Below are 17282 nucleotides of genomic sequence, written 5' to 3' on the forward strand. Positions count from 1 at the left end.
ATAGGTCTTCTGTGAGTTGGATGGGGTGCCAGGGATTTGTTTTCTTAGTAAAAGTATCTACTGACAATCAGTTATTTTTATATTCAGCCAAATGTAGATGATTACTGGAATTGGCTTTGTTTTTGGACTATTCTTGGTTGCATCACTTTCTAACAGCGTATTAGCACTGCCTCTATTTCTGAAGATAAATGAAAAACAGTATTTTGAAAGGAGTGCATTTTTATATTTGTCAACAAAATATTGAGCTGTATTGAATAATAGGAATAAGAAGCAGTTAAGAATGATTTGAGAATTTTACCTTATCTGCCTAGTCATGAACTTTCCATGGGCTTATAAAGTTATGTATATTGAACTTGGTACACTCTGATACCTAAAGCTGTACACAAGGTATTCTATTAGAGCAAAATACCTGTCCCTGTGTAACCATTGTGCTGGTATTTGGATCTGTGAAACCATATCTTGATAAAACAGATCAAACAAATTGAAATAATGAATAGTCTTTGATAAGATATGGGACCTCTATGACTTTTTATCAAAATAATCAATGTTTGAGTGGTATGGCAGGCAGGGAGAGATGAAGTTGAGATGAGAAGTAGCATCTTTTTTTTTTTTTTTTTTTTTTTTGCGGTATGCGGCCCTCTCACTGTTGTGGCCTCTCCCGTTGTGGAGCACAGGCTCCGGACGCGCAGGCTCAGTGGCCATGGCTCACGGGCCTTGCCGCTCTGCAGCATGTGGGATCTTCCCCGACTAGGGCACGAACCCGTGACCCCTGCATCATCAGGCGGACTCTCAACCACTGCTCCACCAGGGAAGCCCAGAAGTAGCATCTTTTTATAAAATATCTGAGAAGCAGTTTGGGAGTGATGTAAGCATGTACATTATAATGCATCAGAAAGCTTGATTTAACCTTCATTTGTATAGAATTGCATTTCTTAAAAAAAATAGTCCTGTATCATTTAAAAATTAAGCATTTTTATTTCTAATAACCTTAGGGAGATGTATTTATGTTTTGGAAAAGTAGGATGCATTCAGCATAACAGTTGCTTAAAGGTGACATTTCCCACTTTGTGTGTTGTGACCATTTCTAAAATTATGTTGTACAGTTTGTAAACCATTGGCCCTCTTAAGGAGCTGTACTGAAAATTCAGAGTGAATCACCTGCCATGTTTAGTTTATTGTTTAACATCCGTTGCTCTAGGTAATATCGAGGAAGGTAATCATGTGGCAACAGGGTAGTTAAATATTAAAATGTTATATCTTATCCGTAGGTTAGAACTATTCTTACTGTACCTGTAAGGTTTTTGATTTACTATTTTTAGGGGCCATTTAATACATCATAATGAAATTTGAATCCAAGAGTTTCGATTTCATTAAAGATAATTTTAGAACATATTTTTCTATCTCTCCACCCAGCTGGGTTATGTCAGGCCCAGATAACGCTTTGTTTGCCTTTGTAAGATATATTGACCTGTACTAATTTAACATATGGCACTACTATGGATGAAGGACTTTTAGCAATAAAAATATGTCATATGAGATCCTAATTCCTCAGTGGCTTTTGTTTTGCATTAGTCAATGGCACAAAGTTTAATTTTGGAAACTTTGCACCAAGGTTCATAGAATATCAGTGAATACTAACCCTCAAGGTTGATTTACAAAAAGTAGAGACTTGAAAAAAAATTACTGGGGGTGGGGTAAAAATTACTGAGATGGTCTTCTCGACTTATTTTTCCAAAATGTTCTTCTGTGAATTCTGCTCAATTGAGAAATGAATTGACATAAAAAGTTATACTTTTATTTTTATCCTGAGAGAAAATGTCCACAGTGAATATTCTCCTACCTCTTCTTGAGAATCTGTGTCCAACAACTTTTTGCTTCTGGGAAGATTTGAACTTCTTAGATAATGTTTACTTTTTAAAGTTCTGATCATCTTTTGGTGGTGGTAGCTAGGGTTTTTGTTAAGGGCTGGGATCTCTCTCATGCCCTGATTTCACTTTCTTTCTTTCTTCCTTCCTTTCTTTCTTTCTTTCTTTCTTCTTCTCCTTTCTTCTTTTTTTTTTTTTTTGTGGTACACGGACCTCTCACTGTTGTGGCCTCTCCCGTTGTGGAGCACAGGCTCCGGACACACAGGCCCAGCAGCCATGGCTCACGGGCCCAGCCGCTCCGTGGCACGTGGGATCCTCCCGGACCGGGGCATGAACCCGTGTCCCCTGCATCGGCAGGTGGACTCTCAACCACTGCGCCATGAGGGAAGACCCTCTTTCTTTCTTCTTTCTTCCTTTCTTTCCCTCCCTCCCTCCCTCCCTTCCTTCCTTCCTTCCTTCCTTCCTTTCTTTCTTTTTTAGTGGTATTCTATGCCCAGCACAGAACTAAAGCTAACTCAGATCTTGTCTGAACCAACTGAAACAGGAGTTTTACAGGCGATGAATCATCAAGAGTTTTTATTTGGTGAATCTGAACTGTCCTTTTTTGTTTCTCCATTTTTTCAGTTCAATATAAAAAAACAGAATAAATAAATAAATGGTGGTGAATATACAAATCTCCCATGTAGAAGAATTCCAAATAATTTGTGCAAATACTCCTTCCTCAAGGAGGTGGAGTAGAACTCTCCACCCCTTAAATGTGGGGTGCATATAATGACCTCCTTCCCAAGAGGCCTGTAGAGTGGTGGTGAGGAAAGTCACTTTATAGTGGGGAAACCTGACAAATGCTGCTTCAGTCAAGGACCAAGGTCAGCATAAATGATGTAGAGTCATGTTAACAGCATGTAGTCTTGGTGTGATGTGATGAGAATGGCATATATCTCTGTGGTCTTTCTTTCCAAAACCTGTAACCCCATTCTAATCATGAGAAAAACATCAGGTAAACCCCGATGGAGAGACATCCTGCAGAATGTCAAAATGCATCACTCCTCAGAAGACTGACAGGGTCATTATTGCAGATTGAATTGTGTCCCTCCAAAAGATATGTTCATATCCTACTGCCCTGTACCTATGAATGTGACCTTATTTATTTATTTTTATTAAAAATTTTTAAATTAAAGTATAGTTGATTTACAGTGTTGTGTTAGTTTCAGATGTACAGTAAAGTGATTCAGTTATACATATTTCTTTCAGATTTTTTTCCCTTATAGGTTATTCCAAATATTGAGTATAAATTCTCTGTGCTATACAGTAGGATCTTGCTGGTTATCTATTTTTTTTTAAACATCTTTATTGGAGTATAATTGCTTTGCAATGGTGTGTTAGTTTCTGCTTTATAACAAAGTGAATCAGCTATACATATACATTTATATATAGTAGTGTGTTTAACATAAATTTATTATGTCTGTGGGTCTATTTCTGTTTTGTATATAAGTTCATTTATATCATTTTTTTTAGATTCCACATATAAGCAATATCATGATATTTGTCTTTGTCTGTCTTACTTCACTTAGTATGATAATCTCTAGGTCCATCCATGTTGCTGCAAATGACATTATTTTGTTCTTTTTTTATGGCTGAGTAATATTCCATTGTATAAATATACCACATCTTATTTATCCATTCATCTGTCAATGGACATTTAGGTTGCTTCCATGTCTTGGCCATTGTAAATAGTTCTGCAGCGAACATTGGAGTATATGTATGTTTTCAAATTATGGTTTTCTCTGGATATATGCCCAGGAGCAGGATTGCTGGATCATATGGTAGCTCTATTTTTTGTTTTTTAAGGAACCTCCATAGTGTTCTCCATAGTGGCTGTACAAATTTAGAATGTGACCTCACTTAGATAGGGTCTTTGTAGAGGAACCAAGTTATGATGAGGTCATATTGGATTGAGGTAGACTCTAACCCACTGACTGGTGTCTCTATAAAAAGAAGGAAATTTGGATCCAGAGAGACACCCAGGGGAGGCTGTATAGAGACAGAGGCAGAGATTGGAGTGATACATCTACAAGCCAAGGAAAGCCAAAGATTAGCAGCAGCCATCAGAAGCTAGAGGACACAAGGAAGGATTCCTCTGCTATAACCTTCACAGAGAACTTAGCTCTGCCAACACCTTGATTTAGGACTTCCAGCCTCTAGAACTGTGAGAGAATAAATTTCTGTTGTTTTAAGCCCCCCAGTTTGTGATAATTTATTATTGCAGTGCTTTCAGTCATCAAAAGCAAGGAAAGTCTGAGAAATGGTCACAGTCTAGAGGAGCCTAGTGAGACATGAGGACTAAATGTAATGTGCTATTATGGATAGGACCCTGGAAAAGAAAAAAAAAAATTAGGTAAAAAAACTGAGGAACTCTGAATAAAGTATTGGCTTTAGTTGTTAATAAAATATTGATATTGGTTCATTGTGACAAATATACCATATTAATATAAGATACTAACAATAAGGGATTGGGGTATACAAGAACTTTCTGTGCTGGCTTTACAACTTTTCTGTAAATCTAAAATGATTCAGAAATTTAAAAGTTTATTATAAAAAAATTTTAAAAAAAAGAACTTAGCTGCAGTTTCAATTATTCCTCAGTGCACACGATGTAGTGAGTGACAATCTCTTTAAGAGATGGCAGTAGTGAGAAGGCACTTGGACCTCCTGTAGCTGATCAATTGCATCACAGGGTGCTTTTGAGTCAAAAACTTCCACTGATAAAGTATATGCTCCTTTAAAAGTCAGTTTATTGTAGCATTTTTCACAGAACTAATAATTTTTTTTTCTGACCCCTAACTTTTAGAGGCTCTGTTAGGAGTTATAGCTTTAGTTCCTCCCCTCTTTAGCATCTTTTTTTTTTTAACACCTTTATTGGAGTATAATTACTTTACAATGTTGTGTTAGTTTCTGCTGTATAACAAAGTGAATCAGCTATATGTATACATATATCCCCATATCCCCTCCCTCTTGTGTCTCCCTCCCATCCTCCCTATTCCACCCCTCTAGGTGGTCACAAAGCACCGAGCTGATCTCCCTGTGCGATGCAGCTGCTTCCCACTAGCTATTTTACATTTGGTAGTGTATATAGAGTTTTTTTTTTTTACAACTTTATTGGAGTATAATTGCTTCACAATGGTGTATTAGTTTCTGCTTTATAACAAAGTGAATCAGTTATACATGTACATCTGTTCCCATATCCCTTCCCTCATGCGTCTCCCTCCCTCCTACCCTCTCTATCCCACCCCTCCAGGAGGTTACAAAGCACCGATTTGGTCTCCCTGTGCTATGCGGCTGCTTCCCACTAGCTATCTACCTTACGTTTGGTAGTGTATATATGTCCATGCCTCCCTCTCGCTTGAACAAATAATTTTAAAATTTGTGTGGAAACGCAAAAGACCCTGAATAGCCAAAGCAATCTTAAGAAAGAAAAACAGAGCTGGAGGCATCAGGCTCCCTGACTTAAGACTATACTACAAAGCTACAGTCATCAGAACTGTATGGTACTGGCACAAAAAAAGAAATATAGATCAATAGAATAGGATAGAAAGCCCAGAAATAAACCTATGGTCAGTTAATCTATGACAAAGGAGGCAAGCATATACAACAGAGAAAAAACAGTCTCTTCAATAAGTGGTGCTGGGAAAACTGGACAGCTATATGTAAAAGAATGAAATTAGAACATTCTCTAACACCATACACAAAAATAAACTCAAAATGGATTAAAGACCTAAATGGAAAACCAGATACTATGAAAACACTAGAGGAAAACATAGGCACAACACTCTGACATAAATCTCAGCAATATCTTTTTGGATCCGTCTCCTAGAGTAATGGAAATAAAAACAGAACAAAACAAAAGTCAGTTTATTGTAGCAACCATTATATAAGACTGTCTGTAAGTCCACTGTTAATCATGGAAATAATACAATGTGGGAGGTATACATTTTGATAGAAGGTTTTATTCAAGCCTGTATAGGGAAGGTAAATGTAAATAAGTACATCATACATAAATAAGTATATGGAGATTTCAGTTAAAATTCCTCATATCACTTGTAAAATTTCATGGAAACCTTGCTAAGAAATAGTTCAAGATCTGATCCAACCACCATCTTTTCCCTACACTCAACCCCAGGGTATGGTTCCATGGGATAGGGGCCCTGGTAATAGACAGAAGTTGAGAAAATTTTTTTCATTCTGAATTTCTTTCCCTTTTCTACCATAGTTCTATTTTTTGTTGGAAAATTCCAGCTAAATTAGAGGCTTACTTTCTCCTGCCCCCCTCTTTAATATATATTTAATCATAATGGAAGAAATACAAATGATTCAGATAAATTTACAGGTATCACATAGGGATGAAACACTCAAAAGACCTTTTATATTTAGAAACTGTCTCAACTATGATAAAAAAAAAATTAACCCAAGAAAGTAAGACAAGTAAATACTTAGATATTCAACCAGTGAAAAATTATGACTCAAAGCTAGATTCAGCTTAACTAATCATTTTCAATATTATAATTAATAGTTTTTAATATGTGGGGTTTTTAGATCTGATGACATTTTTCACATTTTTCAGTGAACGGTATGTTTATGAAGCAATAAAGCCATTCCATAAAAGTGGCACTATTGCCATTTTAATATCCCTTTCCATAAAGTAAATCTTCTTCCCTTTCAAAATTAGCATTTTTTGTTCTAAGAAAAATTGTTGACTAAAATAAAGAATATCATTGAAACACTCAGGGTGAAAAGAACTGAAAACTTTTAGAGAGTATACAATGGTCAAACTAGCAGTGTAACTTACTGCAAAGAAAACTGGATATAAGTCAGCCAGGTCAGAATTGGAATCCTGGTTCTAATTCTAGCTGCTTGTGTTACCCCTTGGGTAAATGACAACTGTTTTGAGGCTGTCATTTCACTTACAAAATAACTACCTCAAAAGGTTATTCTAAGAATGGAATGAGGTGAAGTTTGTAAAATGCCATGTGATGTGGGGGCTCACTGAATGTTGTTTTCTTTTCTCTTTTTTGTTCTCTGCCTCTGATTATATTCAAGAAACTGGACATCACTCTTCAGTCATTCATGATAGTAGACTTTTTGGTTTTTTTGAGGTGATGGATATGTTTATTACCTTGATGGTAGTGATGGTATAACAAGTGTATGCATATGTCCAAATTCATCAAAATGTATACATTAAAGATGTGCAATTTTTGGTATATAAAATTATACCTTAATAAAGCTGGGGAAGATTTTTAAATAGAAGTTCTAAAAAACAAAAAAATCCAAACTAGATGATTTTTTAAAATTTCAGAATAACACACACATGGCACCTAGTCTCTTTAGCTCAATTTCTTCATCTATAAAATGGAAAATAGTACTTCCTTCAAAAATGAATGTGAAGATTAAATAAGGTAACGGATAGAAAACATTTAGTACAATACTTGGTACAGGGTAAACAGTCGATGAATAGCAGTTGTGCTTTTTAAAATTAACACAGTTTCCCAAATCAGTACAGTATTAACAATGCTTTGAACTGAGATATTAGTCATTTCCTGTGTTTAACATCCAAGCAGTGTATATGCACTGATGATGTCATCAGTGTAACAAGAATTAGAGGGAAATACTCAAATAGTACTAATAGAGTATAAATGATTCTTCTCTGTACTAGGCCTTCCTATCAAATCTATCACAATATTACACATATAATTATGGCTAAAGTGTTTCTTTTTAGTTGTTTATTAAATTTTTTTGATGCAAACCTTCAATTTTTATTTTTTTAATTTTTAAATTTTTTATTTTATTATTCAAACAGAAAGTCACAAAAATTATAGTCATCCTCATCAGTTCACTCAGTCCCATGTAATTAATTTTCTTTCATCTTGATCTATCATTAGCACTTTTATGAATTCATCAGTTTTCCATTAGAGTTCTGAAAATGCTTATTCATTCAGTTCAGCAGTATAGTCAATTACCAGAGACCTGTACTTGTCAGCCTTTTCCATGAATTCCTTGAAGTTGAAACCTTTTATAGGAACATTTTTGCAAAAGAATCAAAGTACACCAAGAACTGTCTGTAAATGACAAAAGACTTAAAAATGACCACGGTTAAAGATTTGATGAAAGTTCATGATAATGCAGTTGAGAAGGAAATTTAGTTATTTCTGAGATATACATTTTAAAATAATAACTAGAATTATGATTTATAACATTATACCAGAACATATAAGATTTTTAGGAATTTCATGTAATGTCTGAAATATTTATATTAACATATTTCCATACAAATAACCCAAAGAAAATTTAGTATTAGTTATTTTTCTTAATTTTTTAATTTAATTTATTTTTTTATACAGCAGGTTCTTATTAGTCATCAATTTTATACACATCAGTGTATACATGTCAATCCCAATTGCACAATTAATCACATCACCATCCCCACCCCACTATGGCTTTCCCCCCTTGGTGTCCATACGTTTGTTCTCTACATATGTGTCTCAACTTCTGCCCTGCAAACCGGTTCATGTGTACCATTTTTCTAGGTTCCACATACATGCATTAATATACGATATTTGTTTTTCTCTTTCTGACTTATTTCACTCTATATGACAGTCTCTAGATCCATCCGCGTCTCAACAAATAACCCAGTTTCGTTCCTTTTTATGGCTGAGTAATATTCCATTGTATATATGTACCACAACTTCTTTATCCATTCGTCTGTCAGTGGGCATTTAGGTTGCTTCCATGACCTGGCTGTTATAAATAGTGCTGCAATGAACATTGGGGTGCATGTGTCTTTTTGAATTATGGTTTTCTCTGGGTATATGCCCAGTAGTGGGATTGCTGGATCATATGATAGTTCTATTTTTAGTTTTTTAAGGAACCTCCATACTGTTCTTCATAGTGGCTGCATCAATTTACATTCCCACCAACAGTGCAAGAGGGTTCCCTTTTCTCCACACCATCTCCAGCATTTGTTGTTTGTAGATTTTCTGATGATGCCCATTCTAACTGGTGTGGGGTGATACCTCATTGTAGTTTTGATTTGCATTTCTCTAATAATTAGTGATGTTGAGCAGCTTTTCATGTGCTTCTTGGCCATCTGTATGTCATCTTTGGAGAAGTGTCTATTTAGGTCTTCAGCACATTTTTGGATTGGGTTTTTTTTTTTTTAATATTGAGCTGCATCAACTGTTTATATATTTTGGAGATTAATTCTTTGTCCGTTAATTCATTTGCAAATATTTTCTCTCATTCTCAGGGTTGTCTTTTCGTCTTGTTTTTGGTTTCCTTTGCTGTGCAAAAGCTTTGAAGTTTCATTAGGTCCCATTTGTTAATTTTTGTTTTTATTTCCATTACTCTAGGAGGTGGATCAAAAAAGATCTTGCTGTGATTTATGTCAAAGAGTGTTCTTCCTATGTTTTCCTCTCAGAGTTTTATAGTGTCCGGTCTTACATTTAGGTCTCAAATCCATTTTGAGTTTATTTTTGTGTATGGTGTTAGGGAGTATTCTAATTTCATTCTTTTACATGTAGCTGTCCAGTTTTTCCAGTACCACTTATTGAAGAGATTTTCTTTTCTCCATTGTATATCCTTGCCTCCTTTGTCATAGATTAGTTGATCATAGATGCCTGGGGTTATCTCTGGGCTTTCTATCTTGTTCCATTGATCTATGTTTCTGTTTTTGTGCCAGTACCATATTGTCTTTAGTACTGTAGCTGTGTAGAGTAGTCTGAAGTTAGGGAGTCTGATTCCTCCCACTCCATTTTTTTCCCTCAAGATTGCTTTGGCTATTCGGGGTCTTTTGTGTCTCCATAAAAATTTTAAGATTTTTTGTTCTAGTTCCATAAAAAATGCCATTGGTAATTTGATAGGGATTGCATTGAATCGGTAGATTGCTTTGTGTAGTATAGTCATTTTCACAATATTGATTCTTCCAATCCAAGAACATGGTATATCTCTCCATCTGTTGGTATTATCTTTAATTTCTTTCACCAGTGTCTTACAGTTTTCTGCATACAGGTCTTTTGTCTCCCTAGGTACGTTTATTCCTAGGTATTTTATTCTTTTCATTGGAATGTTAAATGGGAGTGTTTCCTTAATTTCTCTTTCAGATTTTTCATCATTAGTGTATAGGAATGCAAGAGATTTCTGTGCATTAGTTTTGTATCTAGCTACTTTACCTAATTCATTGATTAGATCGAGTAGTTTTCTGGTGGCATTTTTAGGATTCTCTATGTATAGTATCATGTCATCTGCAAACAGTGACAGTTTTACTTCTTTTTTTCCAATTTGTATTCCTTTTATTTCTTTTCTTCTCTGATTGCTGTGGCTAGGACTTCCAAAAACTATGTTGAATAATAGTCGTGAGAGTGGACATACTTGTCTTGTTCCTGATGTTAGAGGAAATGCTTTCAGTTTTTCACCATTGAGAATGATGTTTTCTGTGGGTTTGTCGTATATGGCCTTTACTATGTTGAGGTAGATTCCCTGTATGCCCACTTTCTGGAGAGTTTTTATCATAAATGGGTGTTGAATTTTGTCAAAAGCTTTTTCTGCATCTATTGATATGATCCTATGGTTTTTGTTCTTCAATTTGTTAATATGGTGTATCACATTGATTGATTTGCGTATATTGAAGAAACCTTGCATCTCTGGGATAAATCCCACTTGATCATGGTGTATGATCCTTTTAATGTGTTGTTGCTTTCTGTTTGCTAGCATTTTGTTGAGGATTTTTGCATCTATATTCATCCGTGATATTGGTCTGTAATTTTCTTTTTTTGTAGTATCTTTGTCTGGTTTTGGTATCAGGGTGATGGTGGCCTCATAGAATGAGTTTAGGAGTGTTCTTTCCTCTACAATTTTTTGGAAGAGTTTGAGAAGGATGAGCGTTAGCTTTTCTCTAAATGTTTGTTAGAATTCGCCTGTGAAGCCATCTGGTCCTGGAGTTCTGTTTGTTGGAAGATTTTTAATCACAGTTTCAATTTCATTACTTGTAATTGGTCTGTTCATATTTTCTATTTCTTCCTGGTTCAGTCTTGGAAGGTTACACCTTTCTAAGAATTTGTCCATTTCTTCCAGGTTGTCCATTTTATTGGCATAGAGTTGCTTGTAGTAGTCTCTTAGGACACTTTGTATTTTTGTGGTGTCTGTTGTAACTTCTCCTTTTTCATTTCTAATTTTATTGATTTGAGTCCTCTCTCTCTTTTTCTTGATGAGTCTGACTAATGGTTTATCAATTTTGTTTATCTTCTCAAAGAACCAGCTTTTAATTTTTTTTTTTTTTTTTTTTCGGTACGTGGGCCTCTCACTGTTGTGGCATCTCCCATTGCGGAGCACAAGCTCCGGACGTGCAGGCTCAGCGGCTATGGCTCACAGTCCCAGCCTCTCTGCGGCATGTGGGATCTTCCCAGACCGGGGCACGAACTGGTGTCCCCTGCATTGTGAGGCGGACTCTCAACCACTGCGCCACAAGGGAAGCCCCCAGCTTTTAGTTTTATTGATCTTTGCTATAGTTTTCCTTGTTGCTATTTCATTTATTTCTGCTCTGATCTTTATGACTTCTTTCCTTCTGGTAACTTTGGCTTTTGTTTGTTCTTTCTCTAGTTCCTTTAGGTGTAAGGTTAGATTGTTTATTTGAGATTTTTCTTATTTCTTGTGGTAGGCTTGTATAGCTATAAACTTCCCTCTTAGAACTGCTTTTGCTGCATTGCATAGGTTTTGGATCATCGTGTTTTCATTGTCATTTGTCTCTAGGTATTTTTTTATTTCCTCTCTGATTTCTTCAGTGATCTCTTGGTTATTTAGTAACGTATGGTTTAGTCTCCATGTGTTTGTGTTTTTTTCCCTATAATTCATTTCTAATCTCATAGTGTTGTGGTCGGAAAAGATGCTTGATATGATTTCAATTTTCTTAAATTTACTGAGGCTTGATTTGTGACCCAAGATGTGATCTAACCTGGAGAATGTTCCATGCGCACTTGAGAAGAAAGTATAATCTGCTGTTTTTGGATGGAATGTCCTATAAATATCATTTAAATCCATCTGGTCTATTGTGTCATATAAAGCTTGTGTTTCCTTATTTATTTTCATTTTGGATTATCTGTCCATTGGTGTAAGTGAGGTTTAAAGTCCCCCACTATTATTGTGCTACTGTCGATTTCCTGTTTTATAGCTGTTAGCATTGCCTTATGTATTGAGGTGCTCCTATGTTGGATGCATATATATTTATAATTGTTATATCTTCTTCTTGGATTGATCCCTTTATCATTATTTAGTGTCCTTCCTTGTCTCTTGTAACAGTCTTTATTTTAAAGTCCATTTTTTCTGATATTAGGATTGCTACTCCAGCTTTCTTTTGATTTCCATTTGCATGGAATATCTTTTCCTATCCCCTCACTTTCAGTCTGTATGTGTTCCTAGGTCTGAAGTGGGTCTCTTGTAGACAGCATATATATGGGTCTTGTTTTTGTATCCATTCAGCAAGCCTGTGTCTTGGTTGGAGCATTTCATCCAGTCACGTTTAAGGTAATTATCAATATGTATGTTCCTATAACCATTTTCTTAATTGTTTTGTTTTTGTTTTTGTAGGTCCTTTTCTTCTCCTGTGTTTCCCACTTAGAGAAGTTCCTTTAGCATTTGTTGTAGAGCTGGTTTGGTGGTGCTGAATTCTCTTAGCTTTTGCTTCTCTGTAAAGCTTTTGATTTCTCCATTGTTTCTGAATGAGATCCTTGCCAGGTAGAGTAATCTTGGTTCTAGGTTCTTCCCTTTCATCACTTTAAGTATATCATGCCACTGCCTTCTGGCTTGTAGAGTTTCTGCTGAGAAATCAGCTAGTAACCTTATGGGAGTTCCCTTGTATGTTATTTGTCATTTTTCCCTTTCTGCTTTCAATAATTTTTCTTTGTCTTTAATTTTTGCCAATTTGAATACTATGTATCTCGGCGTGTTGCTCCCTGGGTTTATCCTATATGGGACTCACTGTGCTTCCTGGACTTGGGTGGCTATTTCCTTTCCCATGTTAAGGAAGTTTTCAACTATAATCTCTTCAAATATTTTCTCTGGGCCTTTCTCTCTCTCTTCTCCTTCTGGGACCCCTATAATGCGAATGTTGTTGCATTTAATGTTGTTCCATAGGTCTCTTGGGCTGTCTTCATTTCTTTTCATTCTTTTTTCTTTACTGTGTTCCACAGCAGTGAATTCCACCATTCTGTCTTCTGGGTCACTTATCCGTTCTTCTGCCTCAGTTATTCTGCTATTGATTCCTTCTAGTGTAGTTTTCATTTTAGTTATTGTATTGTTCATCTCTGTTTGTTTGTTCTTTAATTCTTCTAGGTCTATGTTAAACATTTCTTGCATCTTCTCGATCTTTGCCTCCATTTTTCTGAGGTTCTGAATTATCTTCGTTATCATTATTCTAAATTTCTTTTCTGGAAGGTTGCCTACCTCCACTTCATTTAATTGTTTTTCCAGGGTTTTATGTTTTTACTTCATCTGGTACACAGCCCTCTGCCTTTTCATCTTATCTATCTTTCTATGAATGTGGTTTTTGTTCCACAGACTGCAGGATTGTAGTGTTTCTTCTGCTTATTAAATTTTAGTAATAGGGCTTCCCTGGTGGTGCAGTGGTTGAGAGTCCCCCTGCCAATGCAGGGGACGCGGGTTCGTGCCCCGGTCCGGGAAGATCCCACGTGCCACGGAGTGGCTGGGCCCGTGAGCCATGGATGCTGGGCCTGTGTGTCCAGAGCCTGTGCTCCACAACGAGAGAGGCCACAACAGTGAGAGGCCCGCATACCCCCCCAAAAAAAAATTAGTAACAAATATTTTTCTTCAGCTAATTGTTAAACCAACAACATTCTGAACTGAACATATATTTCCCCCCAAATTATGAGCTAACCTATAAACAGCCAAGGATTTTTCTCAGAATTATAAAAAAAGAGGAATCAAGTTAATTATTTTAAGTGATTACATGGTATTGTGCCTTTAAGGCACAGAATTACTCTTTCTACAGCGATATTGGCCTTGAGAAAATTTTGTGCTTCCATATGGCCTAGAAATTATTGTGACACCTTCACAATTGTTAACTACTATTGTCATCATCATTATTATTACTGTTATCATAACAATTCAGTGTTATTAGTTTCCTAAGTTTATTCAGATTTGTTTAATTTGTGAAACAGATTAAATATGGTTTCTGAAGATAAATTTCTGGTGTTAATTTAAAAAGTTGTTTTCTTGTGAAAAGTAAAAGGATTGTGTAAATGAATACCGTCTTGAAAAAAAAGGTGTATCCAAGTGTATATATAGGATGTTGTCAAATGTGCTTTGAAAGAAGGAAATAAGAAAATGGAAGGAAGGGAGGGAGGGAGGAAGGAAGGAAAACTAGATCCAGGAAAAAAAACTGGAGGAAATTGACAGGACTGTTAAATGGTTATTTTTATTTATTTATTTATTTTAACATCTTTATTGGAGTATAATTGCTTTACAATGGTTTGTTAGTTTCTGCTTTATAACATAGTAAATCAGCTATACATTTACATATATCCCCATATCTCCTCCCTCTTGCGTCTCCCTCCCACCCTCCCTATACCACCCCTCTAGGTGGTCACAAAGCACCAAGCTGATCTCCCTGTGCTCTGTGGCTGCTTCCCACTAGCTATTGGTAGTGTATATATGTCCATGCCACTCTCTCACTTTGTCCCAGCTTACCCTTCCCCCTCCCCATGTCCTCAAGTCCATTCTCTACGTCGGCGTCTTTATTCCTGTCCTGCCCCTAGGTTCTTCAGAACTTTTTTTTTTTTTTTAGATTGCGTATATATGTGTTAGCATACGCTATTTGTTTTTCTCTTTCTGACTTCACTCTATATGACAGACTCTAGGTCCATCCACCTCATTACAAATAACTCAATTTCGTTTATTTTTATGGCTGAGTAATATTATATTGTATATATGTGCCACACCTTCTTTATCCATTCATCTGTCGATGGACACTTAGGTGGCTTCCGTGTCCTGGCTATTGTAAATAGAGCTGCAATGAACATTGTGGTACATGACTCTTTTTGAATTATGGTTTTCTCAGGGTATACTCCCTGTAGTGGGATTGTTGGGTCATATGATAGTTCTATTTTTAATTCTTTAAGGAGCCTCTAATGGTTATCTTTAAATGATAGGGCTCTGGGTGATATTTTTCCCCTCTGTACTTTTTTTGTATTTTGTGCTTTTCCATATTTTTCCAGTTTTTTAATTTTATGAGCTTATATTACTTTCATAATGAAACATTAAACAAAGTAACATTTCATAAAACTGACAATGATGAGTTTGAGTGGAATATAGAATTATGTTTTTGTAGTTAGAGGGTTCAGAACTATATTTAAAATTTGTCTTTCTTATATTTGCTTACAATTTTAGTATATTAATGTTAAATGCCAATATGATCTTTCTTTATATGTTCATCTGTACTTCTGGAGCCTGAGCTCTTTGAGGGTGGAGATCTTTATATTTCTAGCATCATCCTGGAAGTGACACATATTTTGTTGAATGAAAAACTTTAAAACTGAGATGTCTCAACCTTTTTAATGCCTTCAATCCATGTACCTTTCTTTTTTCAGAACATTAAAGTCACAATGAATGGTCATATTTCTAATCATCCCAGTGGTTTTGGAATGTATCCAACTCAAATGAAGTAAGTTGGAAATTTTATATTTAATTTCTTGGTTTTTAAAATTTGATTTGGTGGTTTTAACTGTTTTGTATTTTCAATGAAAAGATCTCTTTCATTTCTTTATGTAGTTCATTCCTCAATATATAATTTCTTTCTAACACTAAGATATGTTATTGTTAAAAGTTTACTGTGTCTCATAAGAAAAAGATGATTAAGTAATATCAACCCCAATGATAGTGATCTAATAGAAGACATTTTGTTCTGGTGTTTTATGTATTGTTGCTTTCCATAGTTGCATACATACTCTACTTCATAGCTTTCACTTTCTCTGGAGCATTCTTTTATTTATTTATTTATTTATTTATTTATTTATCTTATTTATGGCTGTGTTGGGTCTTCGTTTCTGTGCGAGGGCTTTCTCTAGTTGCAGCCAGTGGGGGCCACTCTTCATCGCGGTGCGCGGGCCTCTCACTATCGCAGCCTCTCTTGTTGTGGAGCACAGGCTCCAGACGTGCAGGCTCAGTAATTGTGGCTCACTGGGCCCAGTTGCTCCGCGGCATGTGGGATCTTCCCAGAGCAGGGCTTGAACCCGTCTCCCCTGCATTGGCAGGCAGATTCTCAACCACTGTGCCACCAGGGAGGCCCCCTGGAGCATTCTTTTTTTGTTATTTGTAAAGTATTTGCGTTTGAGGAAAGTTAAATGTCATCTAGTCCAGTCTCTCAAGATATTTACCATTGTGTAAAATAAAAAGAGACAAGTCCCTATGACTTTAGATATAATTTGAAATCACCGCCCTGACTTAAGTGGCCATTGCCTTATATATTGTGGTTAATATTGTTGTTATTTTATATTGGCCATCATGGTATAGAGTTCATTATTTTTCACAACCACGTTATTCACATTTTTCAGAACCAGGTTGTTCACATTGCTTCACCATCCTCTTTACAAAGATGATTGCAAATCCCTTGGTGTTGGTCAGTAAGATACACCAGGGCAGTATGTCAAGTCCTATCTTCATCTTGTCCATCAATTTATTCAAGCCAGAAAGTTTTGCCACACCCTCAATTTTTTTCCTTTTTCTTATAACAAATATCCATTTAATCATGAGTTTATTATTATTTCTTCTATTAAGGAACTCTTGATTCTATCCCAAACTATTCTTTCTCTTCTAACTTTATTTGTGGCCTTTATCTCCTACCTGAATTTTTGCAGCACCTTTCCATCTGGTTACCTTGCCATTAATTCCTGGATTATCTTTCTTAAAAAGTTGTTTGGATCATGTTACTTCCCTGTATAAAGATATTTACTCCATCTAGAGAATAGAAGTTTAAGCCTTAAGCCCTCTATTTGCCTTCCCTACTTCTTGAGTCATTCATCTCTTCCAAGCACATCCCACTAGATGCTTTTCCCCTCGGGCGTCATGCTAGTTCTTGAGCCAGATCCACATGCTTTTTCCTCACTTAATTCTCCACCTGCCTCTAGAGCTGCTTTCCATTCTTTTAGATTCTGCTTAAATGCCAGTGAAGCCTTCTTGGGCATCCTTATAAAAAATTTAGTCCTTATTTGATATTATATCTCTTAGTTTGACCCAGACGTCACATTCTGTTGTAACCATTTTACTTGTTTTATTTTATTTTTATTTATTTATTTATCTTTTTTTAAACTTTTTTTTTTACTTGTTTTATTAACAGTACCCTCCCCCTGCCCCGCCTTACCC

The 17282-nt window shown here is 35.9% G+C and overlaps 1 protein-coding gene across 5 annotated transcripts in view; it reads left to right on the forward strand.

Moving 5' to 3' along the window:
* Positions 1 to 17282, forward strand: part of EPS8 (EGFR pathway substrate 8, signaling adaptor) — a 190685-nt gene that overhangs the window by 105739 nt on the left and 67664 nt on the right. For all 5 annotated transcript variants that reach the window (XM_082635462.1, XM_082635461.1, XM_082635465.1 and 2 more), the window contains one exon: positions 15512 to 15585. In XM_082635462.1, the coding sequence (XP_082491588.1) occupies positions 15527 to 15585 (59 nt within the window). In that variant the 5' untranslated portion in view covers positions 15512 to 15526. The remainder of the gene's footprint in view (positions 1 to 15511; positions 15586 to 17282) is intronic.

This window comes from Mesoplodon mirus (assembly GCF_964341445.2).
Source record: "Mesoplodon mirus genome assembly, chromosome: 11".
Classification (NCBI taxonomy): Eukaryota; Metazoa; Chordata; class Mammalia; order Artiodactyla; family Ziphiidae; genus Mesoplodon; species Mesoplodon mirus.